Source organism: Chrysemys picta, chromosome 7 (genome assembly GCF_011386835.1).
Source record: "Chrysemys picta bellii isolate R12L10 chromosome 7, ASM1138683v2, whole genome shotgun sequence".
Classification (NCBI taxonomy): domain Eukaryota; kingdom Metazoa; phylum Chordata; order Testudines; family Emydidae; genus Chrysemys; species Chrysemys picta.
This window is the reverse complement of record NC_088797.1, coordinates 116,285,260-116,312,359: the sequence shown is the minus strand read 5'-3', so window position 1 is coordinate 116,312,359 and position 27,100 is coordinate 116,285,260. Positions and strand designations below refer to the sequence as shown.

The window sequence follows — 27,100 nt, the reverse complement described above, 5'->3', positions numbered from 1 at the left end:
TAGGGTATCCATCTGTAGGGTGGACACCCAGGTTCCACTTGCTGTTATTGACAGTACTGGTCCTCCACGTCGAGATTGCCGTCTCGAGGTCGGCGCCGCTGCTTCTCCCAGTCCAGGGACAGTGGCAAGTCGTACATCAGCCCGGCCTCCCTTCGTAGCCATCCATCGATGGGTCAGGCCAGCCAGGCCGAACAGCCTGCTCCGCTGGTGGCACAGCAGGAACAATGGTACCACTGGGCACTGTGGCCCCCAACACAGCCCCCAGGAGGGGGCTCGCTCGGTGGCCGGAGCCTCAGAACGACGGATGGCCTCCGACGAAGGAGTCGGTGGGACGTACATCCTCGGTGCCATGCCTCGAGACCAACCAGGTGGTGGATCCTCTGGTGCCGGTGGACACGCAAAGTACTGTGCCTGCCTCCTTGCCCTCCCTGATGAGGGATTACGGCCCCTCCTTCCTCAGTTCTGCAGGAGGACTCTAAAGCTCTCCAGTGAGGCGCATACCTCCTTGCAGGATCTCCTGTTTGACGCTAAAGCTCTGTTTGCAGAACAGATGGATATAAAACTGCATGGCCTGAAAGACTCCTGCATGATGCTTCAGACTCTGGGTCTCTATGTTCCGGCTCCGGCTAGACCTAAGTTGAAGCCGCAGCAGGCTCCCGCCCAGGCCACTCACTCTAAATACGAGAATCCCCTTATTAAAAGTTGCGGGACTATAAGAAGCGTCCGCAGAGGCAATCTCAGCCAGCCTGGGTCCTCCAAGGGCAAGCAGGCAGGGAAACAGCGGTTTTGACGGGACGCCTGGGGGCGTCCTACCAGTTCTCATCAGGGATCCACCCACAATAAAACTTCCCTTCTCCAACATGTTGTGTGCTTTCCTCGTGGCTGACCTCGGACTGATGGGTCCTCAAAACCATCTCCAGGGGTTACACCCTCCAGTTTACCTCCACCCTGCCAATTATCCTCTGCCCCCATCCCTCCTGGGGGACCCTTCTCACGAGGCTCTGCTTGAGCAGGAAGTGGGGTGGCTCCTGGGCCTAGGAGTGGTGGAAGTGGTGCAAGCAGAGTTCAAGGGCAAGGGGTACTACTCCCTTATCCCGAAGGCCAAAGGGGGAGCTCAGGCCCCTCTTGGACCTGCGAGGCCTGAACCAGTACATGGTGAAGCTCAAGTTCCACATGGTCTCCCTGGCCTCCATCATTCCCTCCCTGGATCCCAGGGACTGGTACGCTGCCTTTGATCTGCAGGATGCATACTTCCACATCCATATATTTGAGGGGCACAGACGCTTCCTCTGTTTCACGGTGGGACAGGAACACTACCAATTCGCGGTCCTCCTGTTTGGTCTGTCCACTGCCCCCAGGGTATTTATGAAGTGTATGTCGGTGTTGGCGGCCTACCTCAGGTGCTGTTGGGTCTAGATCTTCCCCTATTTGGACAACTGGCTGGTCAAGGGCCGCTCCCACTCGCAGGTGCAGGATCACTTGGTACTTCTGTCCATGTGCGCCACTTTGGGCCTGTTGATAAACAACACCAAGTCCATGTTAGTCCTGGTACAATGCATACAGTTTATCGGGGCGGTCCTGGATGTCTCGTCAGCCAGAGCCTCCCTCCCGGCGGACAGGTTCGAGACCCTGAAAGGCTGATTGACATGGTCACAAGCTTTCCAATGACAACAGCCAGAGCGTGCCTCCAGCTCTTGGGTCACATGTCGGTGTGCACATATGTGGTCTGCCACGCCAGACTCCGGATGAGGTCCCTCCAGCTCTGGTTGGCCTCGGCGTTCTCCCAGGCCAGAGACAGGATGGACAAAGTCCTCACTATGCCGGAACCCGTGATCGCCTCCCTACGATGGTGGTCCTCCCCTGGGAATGTTCTCCAAGGGCTCCCGTTCAGAGGCAGGCCCCTGTTGATGGAACTGGTGTCCGATGCATCAGACCAGGGGTGGGGAGCCCATGTAGGGGGTGTTCAGACCCAAAGTCTGTGGTCTGCCCAGGATCTGGCCCTCCACATAAACGTCGAGGAGCTCAGGGCGGTGCAGCTGGCGTGCATGGCCTTCCGCTCGCATCTGGAGGGTCGGGTGGTCAGGATTCTTACGGACAACACGGCCTCCGATGTTTTACATCAACAGGCAAGGCGAGGCCCAATCCTCTGCCCTCTGCCACGAAGCCCTCAGGCTGTGGGACTTCTGTATAGTCCATAACATTTGCCTACATTTGCCTTTTTTTTTAAATTTTACAGGCCTACCACCTACCGGGTGCCTAGAACTGTGGGCGGATCGCTTGAGCAGGGACTTCTCCTCTCAACATGAGTGGTCCCTTCACCCAGAGGTGGTGTACAGACTTTGCCAAGAGTGGGGAACTCCCCAGGTGGATCTGTTTGCGACCCAGCAGAACCGTCGCTGTTCCCGGTTCTGCTCCGGGTGGGGGGGGCGGGGAGGCTGGGATGTGGCGCAGTCTCCGATGCCTGCCTTCTGTCCTAGTCGGACCGGTTTGTCTATGCCTTCTCCCCGTTCCCACTGATAGGTAAGGTCCTGGAAAAGATAAAGATGGACAGGGCTCGGATCCTCCTGATTGCCCCAGCGTGGCCCAGGCCTGCTTTCCCAGGACCAGGGTCGCCTCCTCCACCCCAACCTAGCGGCACTCCACCTCATGGCATGACTGCTCAATGGTTAGGCCGGGAGGAGAGGACATGCTCGGAATGAGTTCAGCATGTCCTCTTGGAAAGCAGGTGACCCTCCACGTGCCGAGCCTACCTAGCAGAGTGGTTTTGGTTCTCCCAATGGGCAGATGAGCGGGGCATTTTCCCTGTGGCTGCCCCGATCCAGATCATTTTGGACTACCTCCTTCACCTTAGGGCCCAGGGCCTGGTGCCCTCGTTCATCAAGGTGCACTTGGCAGCCATATCGGCCTTCCACCTGCCGGTGCAGGGCCACACGGTATTCTCCCATGCTATGACTGGCCGATTCCTTAAGGGATTGGATAATCTCTTCCCATACATCAGGCCCCCAGTGGGACCTGAACCTGGTGCTGGCCCGCCTCATGGGCCCCCTGTTTGAGCTGCTAGCTACGTGCTCCTGGTTGCACCTCTCGTGGAAGGCAACCCTCTTGGTGGCAATCACGTTGGCTAGGCGGGTCTCGGAACTCAGGGCCCTGACCTCCAAGCCCCCGTACCGTGGTTTTCCATAAGGATAAGGTCCTGCTCTACCCACATCCTTTGTTCCTCCCGAAGGTGGTTTCTGCCTGCCACATGGGTCAGGACACTTTCCTGCTGGTCTTCTGCCCCAAGCCCCATGCATCCAGTGAGGAGCGCCGCCTCCACATGCTGGATGTGAGATGGGTTCTGGCCTTTTACCTGGAGCAGACTAAATCGTTCAGAAAGTCCTCTCAGCTGTTCATCGCCTCAGCTGAACGCATGAAAAGTCGGCCAATCTCCACTCAGCAGAACTCCAACTGGATCACATCGTGCACCCGTACCTGTTATGACTTGGCGGGAATCCCCCGCTGTCAATTGTGAGGGCACACTCAACTAGGGCGCAGGCCTCGTCGGCTTCCTTTTTGGCCCATGTCCCCATCCAGGACATTCGTAGGGCTGCCAGTTAACACTTTCACCTCGCATTATGCAGTCGTCTCCAAACAAGGGAGAACACCGGGTTCGGCAGGGCTGTGCTCCACCCTGAGAATTTGTGAACTCCTACTCATCTCCAACAGATATAGCTTGGAATCACCTATTGTGGAATACCCAGGAGCAATCACTCAAAGAAGAAAAGACAGTTACCTTTTCCGTAATTTGTGCTCTTTGAGATGTGTTGCTCATGTCTATTCCACATTCCGCCCTCCTTTCCCTCTGTCGGAGTTGTCTGGCAAGAAGGAACTGAAGGTTGAGGGAGCGCACAGTACTCCTTATGCTGCACCACGAAGGCGCCACTCCAGGGGTCGCTAGGGGGGCTCCCCATGGGTACTGCTAGGGGAAAAACTTCCGACACTGGTGCACATGGCGAGCTCGCACATCTATTGTGAAATAGATATGAGCAACACATCTCGAAGAACACCAGTTACGGAAAAATTGGAAAGAGTCCAGCGGAGGGCAACAAAAATGATTAGGGGGCTGGAGCACATGGTTTACGAAGAGAGGCTGAGGGAACTGGGATTGTTTAGTCTGCAGAAGAGAAGAATGACGGGGGATTTGATAGCTGCTTTCAACTACCTGAAAGGGAGTTCCAAAGAGGATGGATCTAGACTGTTCTCAGTGGTACCAGATGACAGAACAAGGAGTAATGGTCTCAAGTTGCAGTGGGGAAGGTTTAGATTGGATATTAGGAAAAACTTTTTCACTAGGAGGATGGAGAAGCACTGGAATGGGTTACCTTGGGAGGTGGTGGAATCTCCTTCCTTAGAGGTTTTTAAGGTCAGGCTTGACAAAGCCCTGGCTGAGATGATTTAGTTGGGATTAGGTCCTGCTTTGAGTAGGGGTTTGGACTAGATGACCTCCTGAGGTCCCTTCCAACCCTGATCTTCTATGATTCTATGATTCTAAAAGGTAACTGTCTTTTATACCTACATACTGTAGTACTGGACCTGACCCTGTGGTCTGTACTTAGGCAGTTTTTTCATTGACTTTATTGGGAAGGTGGCAGGGGGGATGGCAGCATATGGTCATATGTACTATCAGTGATTAATAAAACATTGTCACATGTGTAGGTAATAACATAGTTTACTATGTATGAAATGCCAATTTTCCACATAAAAGTAACTAATGGCTTTTAAATTTTTATTAAATGGAAAGCTGTTTATTCAGGTCAGAATCTGGGAGGAGCATGGAGTGTGATAGCAGGGATAAGGGAGAGAAGAGAACACGTGGGGAAATCAAATCAGTATCTGAGATGTCTGCATACTAATGTGAGAAGTATGCGGAATAAGCAGGAAAAACTTGACATGCTAGCTAATAAACAACTATGACAGTTGGCATCACAGAGACTTGGTGAGATAATACACATGACTGGAATATTGGTATAGAAGACTACAGCTTGCTCAGGAGGAACAAGCAGGGAACAAAGGAAAGAGGTGTTGCCTTGTGTATTAAGAATGTATACACGTGGACTGAGGTTGAGATGGAAATATGCGACAGACTTGTTGAAAGTCTCTGGGTAAGGATAAAAGAGGTAAAAAGAAGGGTGATGTCATGGTAAGGGTAAACTACAAACCACCTACTCAGGAGGAAGAGGTGGATGAGGCTCTTTTTAAACAACTAACAAAATCATCCAAAACACAGGATTGTGTTGGTGGTGATAAACTTCAACTGGCTGGACATCGGTTGGGAAAATAATACAGCAGAGCACAGATTATCCAACTAGTTCTTGGACTATATTGGAGACAGTTTTTTATTTCAGAAGGTGGAGAAAGCTACTAGGGGAGAGACTGTTCTAGATTTGATTTTGAGAGATAGGGAGGAACTGGTTGAGAGTTTGAAAGTGGAAGGCAGCTTGTGAGAAAGTGATCGTAAAATGGTAGAGTTCATAATTCTAAGGAATGGTAGGAGGGAAAACAGCACAATAAAGATAATGGATTTCAAGAAGGCAGACTTCAGCAAACTCAGGAAGTTGATAGGTAAGATCCCATGGAAAGCGAGTCTAAGGGGAAAAACCATTCAAGAGAGTTGGCAGTTTTTCAAAGAGACATTATTAAGGGCACAAGAGCAGTGGAAAGAGTAGAAAAGATAGGAAGTACGGCAAGAGACCACCCTGGCTAAATCAGGAGATCTTCAATGATCTGAAACTCAAGAATCCTACAAAAAGTGGAAACTAGATCAAATTACAAAGGATGAATATAAATAAATAACAGAAGTGTATAGAGACAAAATTAGAAAGGCCAAGGCATAAAACAAGATTAAACTAGCTAGAGACATAAAAGGAAACAAGAAAACATTTTACAAATACATTAGAAGCAGAGGAAGACCAAGGACAGGGTTGGCCCTTTACTCAGTGAGGGTGGGGGAAACCATATGGAAAATGTGGAAATAGAAGAAGTGCTATATGACTTTATTGTTTCAATTTTCACCAAAAAGATTAGTAGCGATTGACGTCTAACATAGTGAATGCCAGTGAAAAATGAGGTAGGATCAGAGGCTAAAATAGGGAAACAAGAAGTTAAAAATTACTGAGACAAGTTAGATGTCTTCAGGTCACCAGGGCCTGATGAAATACATCCTAGAATACTCAAGGAGCTGACTGAGGAGATATCTGGGCTATTAGCAATTATCTTTGAAAAGTCATGGAAGAGAGGAGAGATTGTAGCGGACTGGAAAAGGGCAAAAATAGTGCCAATCTATTAAAAGGGAAATAAGGACAACCTGGGGAATTACAGACCAGTCAGCTTAACTTCAGTACCCAGAAAGATAATAGAGCAAATATTTAAGCAATCCATTTGCAGACACCTAGAAGATAATAAGGTGGTAAGTAACAGCATGGATTAGTCAAGAACAAATCGTGTCAAACCAACCTAATAGCTTTCTTTGACTGGGTAACAAGCCTCCTGGATACAGGGGAAGTGGTAGATGTGGTATATCTTGACTTTGGTGAGGCTTTTGATACTATCTCGCATGAACGTCATATAAACAAACTAGGGAATTACAACCTAGATAGAGCTACTATAGAGTGGGTGCATAACTGGTTGGAAAACTGTTCCCAGAGAGTAGTTATCAGTGGTTCACAATCAAGCTGGAAGGGGAATATTGAGTGGGGTCCCACAGGTATCAGTTCTGGGTCTAGTTCTTTTCAATAGCTTTATGAATGATTTAGATAATGGCAGAGAGAGTACACTTATAAAGTTTGCAGATGATACCAAGCTGGGAGGGGTTGCAAGTGCTTTGGAAGATAGGATTAAAATTTAAAATGATCTGGACAAACTGGAGAAATGGTCTGAAGTAAATAGGATGAAATTCAATACGGACAAATGCGAAATACTCCACTTTAGAAGGAACAATCAGTTGCACACATACAAAATGGAAATGACTACCTTCCTAGGATAGAGTACTGCGGAAAGGGATCTGGGGGTCATAGTGAATCACAAGCTAAATATGAGTGAACAGTGTACCACTATTGCAAAAGAAGCGAACATCATTCTGGGATGTATTAGCCAGGAGTGTTTTAAGCAAGACACAAGAAATAACTCTTCCACTCTACTCTGCACTGATTAGGCCTCAACTGGAGTACTGTGTCCAGTTCTGGGCGCCTCATTTCAGAAAAGATGTGGACAAATTGGAGAAAGTCAAGAGAAGAGCAACAAAAATAATTAAATGTCTAGAAAACATGACCTATGAGGGAATATTGAAAAAAAAATTGAGTTTGTTTAGTTTGGAGAAGACTGAGATGGGAAGGGGACATAAGTTTTCAAGTACATAAAAAGTTGTTACAAGGAGGAGGGAGGAAAAATTGTTCTCCTTAAACTCTGAGGATAGGACAATAAGCAGACGTCTTAAATTGCAGCAAGGGAGTTTAGGTTGAACGTTAGGAAAAAATTCCTGTCAGGGTAATTAAGCATTGGAATAAATCGCCTAGGGAGAGTATGGCATCTCCATCATTGGAGATTTTTAAGAGAAGGTTAGACAAACACCTGTCAGGGATGGTTTAGATAATACTTAGTCCTGCCATGAGTGCAGGGGACTGTACTAGATGACCTCTTGAGTTCCCTTCCAGTCCTACGATTCTATGATTATAGTGCACAATCCTTGGAAGTGCTGAGAGTCTTCAACTCCAAAATGCCTAGCACTGGAGTGAGGAAAATTATTTATGAACATTGTGATGAAAGAGAGATTTAATTTCAATTTGTTGTGTTCATGTTACTTTTGTACTTTATTGCCATGACTAGTCATGCAAGCAAAGTTTTGTTCATACATTTGTCTGTGGAAATTTTAGGCCTGTATCTGAAATACTTTTTGTGTCAAAGTTGTCTTGGGCAAGAGGAATATATCAGCTACCTAAACTAAAGGGTCATTAATAATTGTTTTGATCTTTGCAGGGCAGAGGGTGGTGGTGGGAGATTGTACTGGGATTCTTATCATAACTCAGTACTTGGTTGCCCTCATGGTCTGAGTTAGGGACTTTTGATTTTATTATTTCGTATTGTAAATGAAAGCAAGTATATCTATAGTATTTGAATCTTATTTTTCATGTATTGTATAGTTAATGACTGTTGGGAGCCTAGAGGTGTTGTTAGGAATCCGCAAGGGCTAGAGCCACGAGAGTCCAGTGCTTGCCTCTTGAATGTGTGATACCCTGATAATGCTGCCAGCCTCAGAGGGGACTTATAACTCTGCGCTTGCAGTGAGATTAGTTATAGTGTCACATGTAACTTAGCACTAAAATGGAGTCTTTAGCCTAAAGAATATGCTACAGGTGGAAGGCCAGTTGAATTAATAAAACAGAAGATGGTCACTAGAGGACTTAATTTACTGTAATTGTTTTAAGAGCAACATAGTCAAATCAGTAATTGCCTCTATCAGCACTGGTTCAGTTTCAGCCGTTTTCTTGGTACAGACATATTAGGATGGAAGACCAGTGAATTATGACACGTTTACCAAGGAATGCCGCTACACAGCTGGTGATTATGTGATTGTCATAAGATTTGGTGGTGTCATAAAATTGCCAATGATGAATGGAGATTGAACATCCAGCCAGAGTGGTGCTCAAACTGTGGTGCTCAAAGGGCTGTGTCCCTTTGGGATTTGTCTGGATGATAATGAAGAAGTATCCCCAATGTGCTGGGCACTCTCTGCCCAAGAAAACATAGTTCCTGTCCCCGGGTGGGGGGCAGAGGGCTCCATGCGTTGCCTCCAGGCACTGCCCCCCCGCAACTCCCATTGGCCGGGAATGGGGAACCGCGGCCAATGGGAGCTTCGGGGGAGGTACATGGAGGCTCGGCAAGGGCAGCACAAGTGGAGCCCTTCGCCCCTTCTCCCGCAGGGGCTGCAGCACTTCTTGGAGTGGCGCGGAGCTGGGGTCAGGGCAGGCATGCAGGGAGCCTGCCCTGGCCCCGGTGTGTGCTGCTGCATGTTTGTTGCAAGGTTCTGTGTGATAGTGGCCTACTGGTCCTGGCAATTCTGGTTCACCAACATCCTGAGTCTCTCTGCCTAACCATACATCTGACTCTGCCTTCTCCTGGATCTCCTTAGACAAGATCAGGGTAGACTCCGACATCCCAGGCCCTCTTCACCTCACACCCTGGTATTTGGATGGGCGTTGAGTATAGACCATGCATGCTCCATCCCGGTTTGGCAAATCCTCACCCAAAGCAGGAGAGTGTCCACCGGAACCTGCTATCACACTAAGTGGAGATACTGATTACATGGTGACCATTCCAGTTGTCCTGGACTACCACCTCGTCCTCAGAACATCAGGCCTGACTCTCAACATTGTCCGAGTACACCTGGTGGCACTTAGCGCCTTTCCTCCCACCAGTGGAGGGCACATCCATCTTTACACAGCCTGTGACTGTGCACTTCACTTCACAAAGGGCTTGCTCAACATCTTTCCACCAGTTGTGAAGCCCACATCCCCATGGGACCTTAACCACCTTCTCTCCGCCCTCATGAGATCAACCTTTGAACCCATGGCAACATGCTCTCTGACTCACCTCTCTATGAAAGTGGGGTTCTTGGTTGCCGTCACCTTGGCCAGACAAGTCAGAGACCTCACTGTCATGATGGCAACCCCTCCCACACAGTATTTAACAAGGGCAAGATCTCCTTAAGACTGCACCCCAAATTCTTTCCTAAGGGCGGTGTCTGAATTACACCTCAATCAATCCATTCACTTGCCTGTGTTCCATCTGGAGCCACAGGCCTCCCCCACCAACAGGGTCTTGCACTTCCTTGGCATTCGACACACCCTGGCATTCCACCTTTACAAGGCGCATCGAAGTTGCTGAAGCTTTTCGTCGCTATCGCAGAAAGGTCAAAGGCCCAGGCCATCTCATCCCAAAGGATCTCTAAATGGGTCTCAGGGTGCATACTGGAATGCTACAGACACTCCGATCTAACCCCTCCTGGGGGAGTGATGGCACATTCTACATGAGCACATGCCACCTCCTTGACCTCACTAGTGGATGTGCTATGGCAGGACATCTGCTGGGCTGCAACATGGCACTCTAGCCACATGTTTACGGCGCACTACACCATAACACACGCAGCAGGAATGAATGCAACCATTGGCCACGCTGTACTGCAGAATTTCATTCGCATCCTTGCACCCACCTCCATACTCATCACTGCTCACAAGTCACCTATGTTTGGAATACCCACAGGGAACAACACTCGAAGAGGAGGAGGTTACTTAACTGTAAAGGGAGGTTCTTTGAGAAATGTGGTCCCTATCTGTATTCTACTACCTGCCTTCCTTCCCCTCTGCTTTGGATACGTTACACAATGATTAGAGAGGGAAGAGAGTATCGTCGACCAACACTTTTATACTCTCAGTTGAGAGCATGAGGAGATGCATTATGTGCGTGCAAGCCAACGGACACTGCTAGGAAACACTTCTGGGCTCAGATGCATGGTGCACATGCATACCCACGTGTGGAATACAGATAGGGACCACCCATCTCGAAGAACTTCCAGTTACAGGTAAGTAACCTCATTTTTTCTGGAAAAAATAATTTAAAAAAACCATGGTGTTTATTTAAATTATAGTATTCTCTCTCTCTTTTTTTTAAATAACCCTGTTTCAAATGAAATCAGAATTTAATACAAAATGTGTTTAAGGCCTAAACTTACTATAATCTCTTAAAACATTTAAATAAAAAATATGCTGAGTCCATGAGCCTCTATCAAAAAACTTGAATTAGACTTCTTTTCTATGTAAAGTTAGAATCGGGAAAAAATCTAACTTCTGAGACTAAGCTTCATAAATGTGGCGCAATCGGTCACATAGTATATTAAGGATTTGTTTTGTTCAATGAAAATGAATGTTATATGTTGTTTTGTGTATTTTAATTAAATTCCGGTTACCGTTCTAATGCAGCTTGACACAAATCATGAGCAAAAATTAATTATCTAGTAAATAAGCCATTAATTATTCACCATTTTCTAACGTACTGAAAATGTACAATTAATAAGAATCTGATCTTTTCAGAGCCCCAACCATCATCTTACGAAGTAAGCATAGTGCTTTTAAATTTTTTCCCTAAGAGTTGAGATAACTTGATAGTACATGAAAATATCATGGAGTCAGTCTTCGGGGACCGGCCCATAGCCAGTCACAGCAGGAAGGATGATACTGCTTTTGTTTTACAGGCTAAAAAAATGCATGCCTGCTTTAAAGAAATAGTGAAAAGGGCATTATTTCCCTCATCAGGGACTGACGACACTGGATTTGGGTATCTCTTGGCTTTCATTTACAGCATAAAAAGTGACACTTCCTGTTTTTGAGTGGAGTGACAGATTGGTGAATGACTTCTGTAGACCCGTATGTGGCTAGACCTTAAATTTGTCGTCTTTCCCTGTAAGTCAAGACAAATTGTCAGACTGGTTCTGTCCCCTAATTAATTAAGTAAAAGCCTGGCTCTCTCAGTCGAATATAGACAGCAAAAGGATAATACCCCAGGAAGCTATAGAAGAGAAAAAGACAGCATACCCAGCAACATGTCTTTTTAGTATGTTGTTGAATTTAGACCAGTCCATACAAAAGTTATAGATGAATTCAGCACAGAGCAGTAGCAATTATTCTTGACTAAAATTTGTGTCACTGTAAAAGGCTAATTAACTTAAATAGTGTTTAGTAGAAAGATAGCATATTAAGAGACCAAAACATACATAAACTTGTTTAGAAAGACAATTTTTCTTCAAACCACAGTAGTAGTATCATGCAGTCAAACCCATAAAAACAAGGAATTTATGAGGAAACTGAAAGAACATCTGCCTCTCCAGATAACTGTATGCACCTTTGTGAACTAGAAACCTTGTGACCAGTTTGATAAAATATCAAATGTCATACTCATTGCAGAACTACATTGTATGGGGACATATCATTTCATACTTAAGATGGAAGGTAGCATGCAACGGTAGATGGGAAGTGTTTGCAGTGAAATTCCGATGTTCCCCCTCCAGGCTTTTCTATGGATTCTATTGGGCCTTTCAGACATGCCCTTGTCCTTTGAGGTCGCACCATCAGTGGCACGTCTTGAGGACAGCACAACTTCAAATTAACTGAGTATTCTGAAAAACTTGACCATATCATTCTGTCCCATAGAAGAACCCAGGAGATAGCATGATATGACCATTTTAATTGGTTTATAGATATTAAAACTGGAAGACACTTATCATGCATCTAGCTACAGCATACTTTTTGGAGAGACTCCAGTCTTGATTCAAAGATGCCAAGTGATGGAGAATTTATTCACAATACTTGGTAATCTGTTTCAGTGGTTAATTACTCACACAGTTACAAGCTTGCATCTTATTTTCAGTTTGAATTTTGCTGACTTCAGCTTCCAACCATTTCATCTTTTTCTGCCTTTGTCTTCTAGATTAAGGAGCCCTTTAGTATCAGATATATTCTTCCTGTGTAGGTAATTATAGATTAGCTTTGTGGTTGGTTGATCTATCAGTGATTATTTCTGAATGGTTTTAATTAGTTATACAACACTTTGCCTTTTCTCCAGAAGTTGGCCAATCAAGTTTTATTGGCATACATAGCTTTTCTCTTGGACAATTTCTTAATGCTTTATAAGTTTTAATGTATTCCTATTTAATTATGAATGATTAGACTGTGTATATGAATGCTGACTTGCAATCTAAAATGACAGTAGTTTAACACTTGCTGTGAAAGTTATGCATACTGTACCTTCTAGAAAGCTTGCTCTAATCAGTAGTAGTATCCATGGGATTTGATAATATTTTGGAAGTAAAAAGATGCAAGGAAGTTCAGTGTAACACAGGAAACAAATATTAGGGTATGATAAAACAGAGTAGTGTTATTTTACTTAAAACAAAAAATCCTTCATCTTATCATTTCCACTGACATTATTACAAAGCAATATCAGAATATTTTTTTTACAGTGAAGTGGAATGGCTTCATCAATGGCTATCTCCCTTTTCCAGGAAATTGTTTATCAAAAAATCATCAACTTTTGTGTGGAACAGGAAATCATTTGCAATTTACTAGTGCCACAGGGCTGGTCTATACTTGGGGGGGGGGGGATCGATCTAAGATACGTGAATAGCGTAGCTGAAGTCGAAGTATCTTAGATCGAATTACCTGGGGTGCAGGATTGATGGCCGTGGCTCCCCCGTCGACTGCGCTACCGCCGCTCGCTCTGGTGGAGTTCCGGAGTCGACGGTGAGTGCGTTCGGGAATCGATATATCGCATCTTAACGAGATGCGATATATCGATCCCGGATAAATCGATTGCTACCCACCGATACAGCGGGTAGTGAAGACGTACCCTTATATGTTACCTTCCTTAAATTTTGAAAGCTACCAGGAAAACACTGGTATTGAGTGTAAATGAGTGCCACTGATATTTCACAGTATTTAGAGTAAAAATAAATTTGTTGCAGCCTGCTGTATAAGTAAACCTAGTTATCTATGAATGAATTATAGAACAGTAATACTAACATTTCATTACTTGAATTGGAATTTGATATCATGCTCCCATTTTTTCTAGAGGGTTAATGTTTTAAAGGTGGTGAAAGAGCACACATCCAAACATAAGCCCCATCCTGTAATCGGATTTGTACTGGCACAAGGTTCCACCCGAGCAGAGAGCAATTAACTTCAGTGGGGCTCTGCTTGAGTGTGCTGACCCAATTTCAAGATCAATAATGCAGCATTTATGCCTATGTTATATTAGAGAGACAAGATGGGTAAGTTATATGTCCACTTCAGTTCCACCGCTGCCCAAACAACTGAATAAATATGTATCTCATGGGTAAAATAGCCAAAAGCAATTGTGCAAGAATTCTCTCCTGTACTTACACTTTCTGGTATATAGTTTGTTTATCTGGGGCATAAGTATAGAGTTTTAGGACTATTATACCCCTGTATTTATATTTGTCTATGAAAAGACACCAATTTAGTTCCTACTCAGCTGAAATCTATTAATCTTTGCACTCCATCCAAAGATTGTATACAAAGACTCAACACCAACAGTCTGAGTTCAACCTCCTCTTGTGTTAAACAACCTGATCCTACTGCTAGGGATGTCAGGTTACACTTCATTATGGTTTTATTTGAGAACACCTAGGCTGTTGTAGATTTGCCAGTCACTTACTCAGGCCAGACTCAATGTTAATTCAGTGTGACTGCAGGATCAAATCGCAACTCTGAAGCACAAAATAATGTAAAATTTGCAGAAAATTGGCCCTATTTCTTAATTTATCTGAAATCAACCAATAGAAGTTTCCATTTTGTATGTTAATGCCAGTTTTCTGTCTTAAGGCTATTTCTAAACCACATACAGACGTCCGTCTTGACCCCCTCACCTGTGGATACCTCCATCCCCGATGTCAAGTGCATGGCAAACGAGAAAAGAAGGGAAAGGAGAACAGGGGGCCAGGGCACATGTTTGTACTAGTTCATGCACCCTTTTTTGGAAATGTTCTTTTGTAACTGGTGTATGGGTGTTGTAATGGCAGCTGGTCTGCCTCGCAGTGGGTGACATTAGTACTATTTTAACACAATTATAAATAAAGCTTTTTATGTCATCAAGAGAGTTTTTTGCTGCCATTGCAGCTCATCATATAATCCTGATTTGAAATAATAAAACTCAACATATGACCAGGAACAACTTGGAATTAATAAGCTGCTCCTCGATGCCGGTAGGTAGAGCAGTTCACACTTCAGGCACTTTCTTACATGAATCCATACTATGAATCATTCCTCCAATTAATAATTAAGCAAGTCTTTCATAAGTACATTGCATGGCAATCAAGCTCTACCCTTCTTCAAGCACTGTACCACCCCCAAATCAATTAGCCTCCTCCTTCTCCTGCACTACCACATTTATAGTGGTACTACCCTCTTCAAGTCCATAATGTTGGAACACAAAACATCCTTGACTTCTGTTTGCCTGAGTGCATCCAGCTCCAGTGTAGGTAGGTGCACTTTCTAGCTAAGTGTACTGATTCAACAGCCCCTCACTGTCATAACTCCACTGGGAGACATGGCTCATTTCTGGCTTCATAGAGATTGTGAAGAGTCCAAGAAGCCACAGTGATGCAGCAGCATTAATGACACTAGCATCCAAATAGGCCTGTAGACTCTCTAATAGGATTTCAATCTGCCCAAAGCACAGTCAACAACCATTCTACGCCTGTGGAGAGTGTAATTAAATAGTCTTTTGTCAGGGCCTCTCAAATCTAGGTACAGTTTCATAGGCCAAGGCAAATGGGGTTATGTGGGCCCCCCAGAATAACGGTGGGTCAGTAACGCTGTTTATGATAATGTCATTTGGTGGGAATAGTGTCCCAGCCTATCCATGAATGTAGACTCCCGATCAGCAAAAAACCCTGGCATCATGAGTTTTCCCACATTGGCATTCATAAATCAACCTTGAGGTCCATGAGGGCCTGCATAAAAATGGAGTAGTACCCTTTGCAGTTCTTGTGTTCATGTGCTCGGTGAGGAGGGTAAACTTTGGGCATATGGGCACAAAGCCAGCAATTATCTGGAATATCTTTTATGCCTGTCACCTTGGGGGAAACCACACACCTGATTACCTCAGATACCTCTGCCACCACTTTACCCACAGTTGACTTTCCAACACCAAACTGGTTGGAAATGGACCTCTAGCAGTTTGGGGTAGCCAGCTTCCAGATGGCTACAGCAATCTGCTTCTGCACCAGCAAGGGTGCCCTCATGTGTCTCTCTTTATGCTGGAGGGTTGGGACAAGCTGCTTGTAGAGCTCCAGAAATGTAGCTTTCTTCATGAAAAAGTTCTGGACCCACTGCTGGTCATCCCAGGTCTGCATGATGATGTGGTCCCATCAGTCTGTGTTTGTGGCCCTGTCCCAGAAATGCCAATCTATGTAGGGGGCATCAGCAGCTATACTGAGTGTACTGAGCAGTATTGGCCAGTGAGAGTATGCTATGCCAGGGTACTTTTTCTCCATTGCTGCCTCCATCTGAAGCTCTGTAAGGTGCCTTTGGTGGGTCAGCAAACATTGCCGAAATGTCCACCAGCATCTCACAGAAGCTCTGCATGTTTCCTGACACAGGCGTGAAAATGCAAGCAAGAGACATTCTCGAAAAGGGGTCGTCTTCATGTTGTGTGGCAGGCTGTATTGGCAGACTGTTCAAATCTCCTGTAACATGCAGGGTGAGCAGTAAAGTTTACCCACAGTCCACCCTGGACAAAGGGCTAGAGCAGCCGCATTTTGTGAGTGTGTCGGGAGTCTGGGGTATGGTTGGTTTGACCTGAGTCTGTTTGCTGCAGTGCAGATGCTAGAGCCCCGGTTTAGAGCCTGGGTTAGAAAGTTCTTAATATAGTGTTAAAAAGAAGTGTAGGTGCTCAAATCTAAGGTTCTTTAACACTGTTCAGCTGACTTGAGTCCCACTAACCTGGGCTTACATTGCAATGCAGATATATCTTGAAAGGCTGAGAGCTTGGCTGGGAAACAGCCTGTTACTGGCAAGGGGGCAGTGGTAGATGAGACAGGTAGATGATTGGATGTGGCCTGCAAAAACAGTGTGTTTGTGTCAGGTCTGAATAAGACAGACAAAAGGATTAAATTCTATCTGGGGGATTTGCTGGCTGGTGCATGATGAGAGAGGCGGCTTGGAGGCGCTCCACCTTCAGACCCCTGAATTAGGGGTTGAATTAGGAACTGTTGGTTCATCTTTTGCTTGTAACTTAAAGCAATCATGCCTAGGGTAATCAGAATATTTGTCAGCTCTAGAAAAACAGCCCCCCGTTATTCATCAAACTCTTGTGAGTGTTCATGGGAAACCACCAGAGGCTAGAACCTAGAGCTCAGAGTGCCCACAGCACTTGTCTCTAAGCACATTGTACACTCAGCATGCTACCAGTAATCTAGGGAACGGGTTACCAAAGTGCTCACAGTGACTCCTTTCCGAGGAGTCAGTTTCAAGACTTAATAATTGGCTGCTGGGGCAGGGGAGAATTCTTGCTACAAAGGCAGCTGACTGAGGTATGCTTATTTTCCCCCCACGCTGCCACCCATATTGCCACCCTTTTTTCAGTGGTTCAGTGGTTTTCTGTCTCTCTACGTTTATGAAGATAAAAGATAAAAGCACCTATTAGCACCTCCTAGGTGCTTTTGAAAGATTTTCAAAATTAAGTAATTATTACAGTTACATCAACCCCACCTCACCACCAATAGCCTGGCAAAAAAGAATAAAAAATCTCAATCACTACCACCTTGTTAATTCTCTCTTAAAAGGTGGGCATTGCAGTGTGCCTTAAAGATTAACAAATTTCAGACTTGGCAGACTGAGGGAGTGAATTTCAAAGATAAAGGTCCTCACAGATACCTCTCTAGCAGCAACAATCTCCTTTATAGAACAAGGATTCTGTATCTCTGATCTCAACTGCACTTCCAGGTGTTTATAGCCTGAAATTTGGAATAACGGACCTCAGTGCTAGGGTGGCAGAGGGGCAGTTAGGAGTTGAGTTCTTGAAGTCAGTTCAAGTTTAAATGTAATTCATTTTCAGTAAAAGTTGTAGACCACTTTTTGCACATGTACATACATGGGCAAATTCAGAGATGATGGTTACGGTGACATAAGCTAGATCCTTGTGCACTTACACTGCTGGTGAGAGAATTTAGTTGTTTTCCACCCAGTTATAATCAGCTCAAGACTTCCTCAGATCTACCTATCTCCATTCTACTACTACTACTTTGTAAGGGAATTGCAAGTTACACCTTATTCTGGCTCAGTGGCATGTAAGATAAGAATGGAAGCATAATAGGTCTAGCAAGAGCAATTAATATGTATGTATATGTGTTCTGATCTTTTACTTAATCATCACTTGTAAAATGTTTTTATTTTGTATTTAGTTGACAACTGCCACTCTGAATTTCAACGTTGGTTCTTTCTTCTGTGGTAAACAGAGTAAGACAGAGAGGGTGTAAATTATCAGAGCTCCATTTATTTTAGTGAAACGTTGACAACCTTCCGCAATGATGCTATGGGCTAAATTCAGAGGCAGTGTGTAAGATGACACAAATTAAACCTTTCTTTACACTCTGCTAGACCCACTCTGTGAAGGGCAGTGTAAGTTGTGTGTAATTTTTGCACACCACAGAGCTAGAAGAAGATGCAAGTTAAAGTAGCTTCGAGTAATATTTGAGGCAAAGGAAATAAACGGTGGTGATATATCACCATCTGCATTTATAATACACTGAAACAAAAGATATAGGATATGAAGCCTCAGATTATTAAACAAATGCAAGCCACCTCCAAGATAAAAGATTCTGATTGTCACCCCATCCAAACATCTGTAATTGGGTGTTGATATTTTTATGCTACTGTGCTTCAAGAAACGTCTTAAGGTTTATATTACATTACTGTTTTTTCTCTTTTAGGTTAACAGAACCCTCTGGATATTTAACAGATGGACCAATAAATTATAAATATAAAACTAAATGTACATGGTTAATTGAAGGATAGTAAGTATATATTTTAAATAGATCTAACTGTCTAATGTATGATATGTTTACTCCAGTGGTTTAGAGAGTTAATTCAGTATATGTTCTGTTTAAAGCACCTGGATGCTAAGCGTACATTTCTTAAACTTTTTAACAGTGATAATTATTAAAGTTAAAAAGCTAGGGTGGGATTTTCAAAAGTGGTCAGAGTTGGGCTAACTTTCTTCCCACTGAAGTCAATGACAAAAGTTAGGCCAACACTGCACGTTTTTGAAAACCCTATAATAATTTTTTATTGTCTGTTTGATTATTAAAACATGTGTGCCCCATATATAGTCACAGAACCCTGTCATCTAGCATGTTGTTATTGTTCTCCTCAGTGATGTATCAGGAGTAGCTTAAAGTACAGAAAATATCCAAAGGCCAAACTAATGCCATTTAACTGGAAATATGCCCAGCAGGTGTCAAGGAGCTGAAGGTGAATAGCCTGAATGAGTTACTTTGAAGAGTAAAGAAACAACAGGATCCCTTTGAGCAGTCACTGTCTCAGCAATATACCATTAGAGTTCAGGACTAAAACTTTATTAGCTATATCATGGAGTCTGAACTTTTTGCATCTCACAATTGTCATGCTCTCTGGAGCGGCTCACGACCGTGAGTGCCTACCTCTGGGCAGACTGTCAGAAACCAGGGCAGATTCCCCAAGCTGGTGGTGTGTTCTATAACTGGATTTCACCAAGCCAGTAACAAATGTGGACTCATGGATTACTATTACCAGTCTTACCATGGAGTCACAAACAGTCCCTTTAGACTCTCTAGTCTGTCTTGCCATCCAGACAAACTGGACTTTTGGTTACTTACATCAAAAATCACATCACATTTGGGTTGCTTCCAGTCCCAAGGAAGCAGTAATTTACTCCAGATCAATTGGTACTCTAGATCTTACACCAAATTCTAGCCAGTTCCATAGTAATGTAGCTGAAGGTTTATTAGCTAAGAAAAGGAAGCCTGACAGTTATTGAGAAGTTAAAGCAGATAAAATATATCCACAGATGAGTCACAATTTGTAATTCCAAATGGTGGCAGTGACATCATAAACTGCCATTTTCCCAAAAGTCTTTTCAGGGTACCCAGATTGTCTCTGGGGATCTTTGCATTTAGTAGTACACTTCCCTATAAAAGTCAAAACAATCGAGAGATCCTGGATCTTTCCTTGAATGCATATGTATAGCTTATTCTCACAGAAAACAAGCTGACAGTGTCACTACCCACCTGGGCTTTTTCTTTGATGGAAAGTGAGGAATGCATTTTGAGTCTTTGACACACACACAATGACCACTTGCTTTGAAATTAGCACTTCAACGGAAAAGTTTTTTATTTGCATTCCACAAGGCTTCTTTCTCGTTTGATGCGTTATTTAGTGATAGGGGTATATACAATGTAAATGTTTACTACTACATTATAACAGGATACAGATAAGTGAAAACAATGCATGTAACATCCCAATAGTTTATATGAAGTTTAAACACCAAATACACTCTAATACATTGAACAGTCACTATGATCTATACCAATACACAAGTGAATTGGCCTAGTCTGCCACTGTCACAGCAAGATTTCAAGTATCAGCCAGTGCATGAATGTCAGTTGTCAGCAGAATATGTACAAACACTGCATGCATTCAGAACAGTTTAGTGGTCACAAATATTCCTATGCTATGTTCTATTTGAGAGTTTCAATCCTGTAACAAGTGTTGCTTTCATAAATATTTGTTTAAAAAAAGGCCTTTTTCTCTGAGACAAGATCTGTGGTGGTTTTGTATATTTTACAATACTCTGTTTTGACTTCATTTGTGAAAGGCATAGATGCTGTTATAATTACTTTGAGACCGTCTTAAAGTAACAGTTTTCGAAGATAGCTTTTTTTCCTTTCTACATTTGATTTTCCCCAAACAAGACTGTGCCTAGTTCTTACGTTATCCATTGGTCACTGTGTGTTATGCATTGTCAACTGTGCCTGAGCCACAGGGGATATGGATCTATTACTAGGGTTACCATATTTCAACAAGCAAAAAAGAGGACGGGAGGAGCCCCGCCCTAGCCCCGCCCTAGCCCCGCCCCTGCCCCTCCCACTTCCCGCCCCCCCAGAACCCCCAAGCCTCCCCCCGTTCCTTGTCCCCTGACTGCCCCCTCCTGGGACCCCTGCCCCTAACTGCCCCCCGGGACTCCACTCCCTATCTAAGCCTCCTTGCCTCTTGTCCCCTGACTGCCCCAACCCTTATCCACACCCCCACCCCCAGACAGACCCCTGGGACTCCCACGCCCCATCCAACCACTCCCCACCCCCTGACAGCCCCCCCCAGAACTCCCAACCCATCTAAACCCCTCTGCTCCCTGTCCCCTGACTGCTCCGATCCCTCTCCACACTCCTGCCCCCTGACAGCCCCCCCCAGAACTCCCAACCCATCTAAACCCCTCTGCTCCCTGTCCCCTGACTGCTCCGATCCCTTTCCCCACTCCTGCCCCCTGACAGCTCCCCCCCAGAACTCCCAGCCCCCTACCCCCCGCTCCTTGTCCCCTGACTGCCCCCTCCTGGGACCCCTGCTCCTAACTGCCCTCCAGAACCCCACCCCCTACCTAAGACTCCCTGTTCCTTGTCCCCTAACTGCCCCCTCCTAAGACCCCCCCCCAACTGCCCCCCAGGACCCTACCCCCTACCTGTACCCTGACTGCCCAAAACTTTCTCCACTCCCCTCCAAAAGCCCCCCCCCCCGTTTCTTGACTGCCCCCTCCAGAACCTCCCTGTCCCTTCTCCTGCCCCCCCTTACCCTGCTGCTCAGAACAGGGTGTTGGGCTCTGTGCCAGCCGGACACATGGCTGAGCTCCCCTGCACAACACAAAACCCGGTCCCTGGCCCTGCACAGGGTTGCCGGAGCGGGCTGCAGGAGGAGGAGCTGCCGGCCGGCTCAGAATGCAGGGGGTGGGGGGTGGGAGGAGGAAGCTGCTCCGGAGTCCAGCCCGGGACTTTCCTGCAGCCCTCCCAGCCGCTCGCTCTGCTCTGCCGGGGGAGGGGGAAATCCCGGACATTGTGAGTGCTTTACAAATTCCCCCCGGACGCTATTTTTAGCACACAAAAGGAGGACATGTCCGGGTAAATCCGGACGAATGGTAACCCTATCTATTACAGCTCTCAGTTTTAGATAATGACTCTTTAATTCAAGCTTTGTAGAATTGTGCTTTGGTGCAGATGCAGAAACAGTGAGACATGCACACTATAGTGTGGTTAAATGTGGAGGCCTCAACTTTATTTAAACTATTAACAGGAAACCCTATCTCCATCCAAGTATCTAGCAGGGCTGTGCCAATGTGGAGTTCAACGGGCACCATTGACCCCTGTGCATCCATATGAGGGTGATGCACTCTCTAAAACAGTGTTTCTCAAACTGGGGCGGCTGCTTGTGTAGGGAAAGCCTCTGGCAGGCCCGGCCGGTTTGTTTACCTGCCCTGTCCGCAGGTCTGGCCGATCGCGGCTCCCACTGGTCGTGGTTCGCTGCTCCAGGCCAATGGAAGCTGCTGGAAGCGGCGCAGGCCGCGGGACGTACTGGCCACCGCTTGCAGCGGCGAACCGTGGCCAGGGGAGCCACGATCGGCTGGACCTGCGGACGGGACAGGTAAACAAACCGGCCAGGCCTGCCAGGGGCTTTCCCTACACAAGCGGAGGCCCCAGTTTGAGAAACATTGCTCTAAAATCTCAGCCCTGTCCATGTACCCTGGCTAGAAGCCAGACTTTGAACCCTCCTTCACACAGGAAGTAGGAGAGATGAAATATGGAAAACCACATGCTGTACAAGACATGGAGGCCTACTCCTTCACCATGCAATGTCATGCTTGAGTCCAATGCTCTAGCAACCCATTGGGTTACATAGACCTCACACCAGATCCTTTATTAGCCACCATCTTCATTGGAACCTGCCAGACTCCCAAAACAGACCTCTGGGATGCCGCATGGAAAGTGAAATAACCCATACAACAGTTTGCCGATATTGCCAAACAAAAGATTAGTGATCAGACTTGCCCCTGGCATCATAAAAAATAGAGCATTCTAGTTAAGAGGGGCTGAAAAAGAGAGCCCAACAGCTACTTGTCTCAGCCACCCACCTCCCTTTCCTACTCTGGCAGGGAAGAGCTAATCAGCTGGCTCATCACAACACCCCTGTCCAATGGCAGCAGGAGTGGGTGAAACAAAATCCAGAGCCCAGATGCAATGTGAGATGAGCCCACTCCCCTCCCTCAGCCTGCAGCGTGGGGAAAGCCTGTGAATAGACTGAGGGGGAAAGAAAGCAGCACCTTCCCCCTCTCCCATACACACATACTGCAGGCCATCAGGATGGGAGAGGGAACAGGATGAGCACATTTAGCATTGACTTAGCTGCTGTTGGTTGAGACCCCCATTCAGTCCTGCCCACTCCAGAGGCTGTCTTAATTGCTTCTGGCATCATCAAAGGCACATCCTGGCTAGCGAGGTGAGCATTTAGCTCTTGAGGTTTCTGGTTCTATTTCTGGTGCATTGGCCAAGATGGAGGTGGTCTCACTTAGTCTCATGATAAATCCTATTGAAGTCCCAGATGCTGCATTGTATTCCCTTTGAAGTCATCACACATTTCTGCGTTTTATATTGGAAGGTGTAGTATTGTTAGTAGTCAATCAACAATCTTTAGTATTGACATTTTAATATAAAAATAATTTAAATTTTGTATTAGTACAAAGTTTTGAAAACTTTTTATCAAAGCCTAAATTTAAACATTGACAGTTGCCCTTTTAAAAACTTTATGGTAGTAATATCCATGGGTAATTTTAATAATTATTAGCCTTGAATTGTAAGCATGACTTTTAAAATACTTTAAGATAAAAAAATTAAATAATTGGCTGGTTTAAATCTGGTTTTATACCACCTTTTATCTGCACAAGTTATGATTAGCACTTAAGAAGAATGTTTGTATTTAATAATGTAATATTAGGATGGTATGGTTAATTTTATTATACTCTACAAGTTATTTTTATTATATAATTGTATTATCAGTCTATGCTTCTGCTAAACAATATATCACTGTAATATGCTCTTATTGTTTTCTTCTTTCAGTCCTAATGCAATATTAAGATTAAGATTTAATCATTTTGCCACAGAATGTAGTTGGGACCATATGTATGTTTATGATGGAGATTCAGTATATGCACCTTTAATAGCTGTATTTAGGTGAGTATTTTTATTTAATAGTTCTTTAGTATTAGTATTAGTATAAAATATTATTGATGTGAGGAAAAAGTAGCACTAGAGGTTTTAATTTGCTATTGGTAGTTTGCTCTCTCTCTCATTAATATTAGTGGGAAATATACACTGATGGTAGAATAAGTTGCCAAATGGAAATACAACATAATAGAACTTTTGCCTTTGCGTAAGACAAAATTCCTTTCCTGGCTTATGTTCAATGCTGACATTGCACTGGAACATTAATGCTAATATGAGTGCCATCCTAGAGAGAGTGAGTTTCCAGTAGATTCCTGGTATCAACTGAGGGGTTTTTTTTTTTTTTATGGAAGTGAGGGACTGGCCAACAAAGGAAAGAGGAAATTGCTTAATATAGTTAAAGGAAAATCACAGAATTTGTGACTTATGCAACAAAGACATTGTACTGCTTATAAGACATGAAGGATATCCATTAAGCCCATTACAGATAGACCACTGAAGCCATCTATTGAGGGATATTGGTGTGGAGGCAGTCCCAATTACCAGTTATACAAGGTCATTTCTTTGTCTATCAGAATGGAAAGTATTGTGACTAAAAATAAAAAATATGTCTGGGTAGTACTTAACAGCCTGGCCTTTGAGATATCAAAGCTCAAAAGTATCCTCAAACTTGTTAACAGCAGAAATCACAAAAGGGCTTGATTGCTCTATTGTTATCATTAGATAATATGAATAATTATAATTGGATCATGTCTGAGTTAGATATTTATAGGGTGCCAATTACTATACTGTCTAGGCTGCTGTAGGCAATTTACAGGCCAGAGCAAACAGTAATGGACTAAAAAGTTCTGATATATGTCAGTGCTTCAGAAGCTTTTTCCTCAGAGTCCTGTAGCAATATGTAGAAAATAATTTAAAGAGAATCCACTCATGGAAAGGAAGTGAGTACATAAAAGTTTAGATGTCTATAGTCCTGGTCCATGGCCCATCACATCTTGTTATATCTACTTTCCACGACAATATCTTTCACACCACTGCATTCTCTGATCATTTCATTTGGGATGCGATCCAGAAGGGAAATTCCCAATATAGCTTGTTCCATTGCCCTTTCAGCTACCATCAGCCGCTGCTCTTCTCTCTTCGTCAGTGCCCACTTTTCACTGCCATACCGCATGGCTGGCAGCACTGTTGAATTGAAGATATTTGTACTTGTCGATTTTTCCTCTGAGGACATCCTTGATGGAATTAAATGCACACCATCCTGCCCGAATCCTTTGTGAGAGTTCTCCGTTCAGATCTTGGCGCATATTAACTTCTTGGCCCGAATATATTTACTGTTCCACTTCTTCGATTTCTTCTCCTGCTACTGTTGTTTGGGCTTTTCGTAAGAGGTCTGATTGCTGCAAAACAAAATACGTGCGATTCATTTTCGGGCCGAGCTGACTACTTTTCTTGATGAGTCTTCGTAGCATGTTCTGCAGTCGGTTGGTGCTTTCGGCAATTAGTATGATGTCGTCCGCTAGTCTGAGATGAGATAATCATTCTCCGTTTATGTTAACACCACTCCTCCAATTGATATTGTTCATAACCATTTTGAGGCAGGGGGTGAATAGTTTCGGTGAAATAGTATCTCCTTGCTTTATGCCTTTCTCGATCGGGATGCGGAGGGGCGTTTCGAGGAGAGTAATGTCTGTTGTACATCCAGTATTCGCTTCCTTCAACAAACTGATGTACTGCGTGTTAATGCCCTGCTCTGTGAGCGCCTTTAATATTGCGTTAAAGTCGATGCTATTGAAGGCCTTTTCATAATCAACGAAAGCAATGCACAGTGGGAGTTTGTATTCCGTCGCTCTTTCTAGAAGCTGGCTAAGGGTAAATATATGGGTGATTGTGCTAAAATTTCTTTGAAACCCTGCCTGCTCTCTTGGCTGTTGTTCGTCCAGACTTTTTATTCATCTCTCTCCTTCAGTACCTGATAGGATTCCCAACTTTCCTTCCCTCTCAAAGCAGACCAGGAATAATGCTCCTGAAGGACATCCTTTCAGCTTGATGGTATTTTTCCTTCTTCAAGATATCGACTGAATCTTAAAGCGAGTGCTTTCCAAAGTTTTTTGCCTCCTGCAGAAATCATTTCTGGTGTTATTCCATCTTTGCCTGGAGCCTTTCCCTTCTTCATCTGGTGCAGTGCGTTTCGGACTTTGCTGACGATTACTGGGGGATGCGTTCTTCTGACTCTTGCAGCGTTGGGAGAAGGACGTTAATTCTTGATTTGAACAGTTCTGTATAGAAGTCCTTGCACACCTCCTCCATCCCTGCTCTGTTGATTGCTGTCTCTCTATCCTTGTTCTTCAATTCTGTTATGCTCAATCTATACTGCGTCAATTCTCACTTGCATGTCTTGAGGCTCTTGCATAATTCAGATGTTTTGAGGAGCTTTTCTTTCTGGAAGTTCTCAAAGTCATCCTTCAGTTTTCGCCGTATAAGCTTACACAGAATGGAGTACTCAAGGTTGTTATCAGAGCTCCTTTTCATGTTTCTCCGCTTCTCCAACAAGCTTTTCATTTCATTCAAGATTTTTCCCTTCGCCTTCTTCAGCTTTTCAATTTCAGCTGCTTTTATGCAACGTCTCAGCTTGTCAGCAAAGATGCTATAGTCCTCATCACACTTTTCCATCTGGCTCCAGTCAAACCCAGAAATTGCTTTCTTCAGCTTTGCTTCATCGAATGTCTTCAGCCGCTGTTTCCTGTTTGCCATCTGTAATGCCTTCTTTTCCACTGCTTCGTCGAAAATCAACTTCACTCTAAGCAGGTGATGGTCACTGTCAGTGTTGAAAGGCTGCACCACAGAGATGTCTTGAACGATGCGCCTTTTATTGACTAAAATATAGTCAATTTCATTCTTGCTCTTCGCATTTGCAGCGATCCATGCCCACCTTCTTTTGGTCTTCTTTTTGTACCAGGTGTTTGCCACGTACCGTTCTTTCGTTTCTGCCATAGCTACCAGGCTTTCTCCTCTTTCATTTCTTTCGCCACTGCCGTATCTCCCTATAAACTTTTCACCAGCTTTCCCTCGCCCCACCTTGGCGTTAAAATCTCCCATCGTGACAGTGTAAGTGGACTTTTGCACGAGGGCTCTTTCGAGCTCTTGGTAGAATTCTTCCACTTCTTTGTTCTCACTTGCACTTGTGGGAGCATAGGCCTGGATGACCTTGAGGGTAGCTTTTGACTCCATCTGAAGATGCAACACACCAATACGTGA

At 44.6% G+C, this 27,100-nt stretch overlaps 1 protein-coding gene across 6 annotated transcripts in view; it reads left to right on the top strand.

Moving 5' to 3' along the window:
* ATRNL1 (attractin like 1) overlaps positions 1–27,100 on the top strand; it is a 976,173-nt gene that overhangs the window by 72,238 nt on the left and 876,835 nt on the right. For all 6 annotated transcript variants that reach the window (XR_010589324.1, XM_005293856.5, XM_065552410.1 and 3 more), the window contains exons 2-3: positions 18,536–18,619; positions 23,738–23,851. Coding sequence is in view for 5 of the 6 variants with exons in the window: in XM_005293856.5 (XP_005293913.1) it covers positions 18,536–18,619; positions 23,738–23,851 (198 nt within the window). In the remaining variant the exon portion in view is untranslated. The remainder of the gene's footprint in view (positions 1–18,535; positions 18,620–23,737; positions 23,852–27,100) is intronic.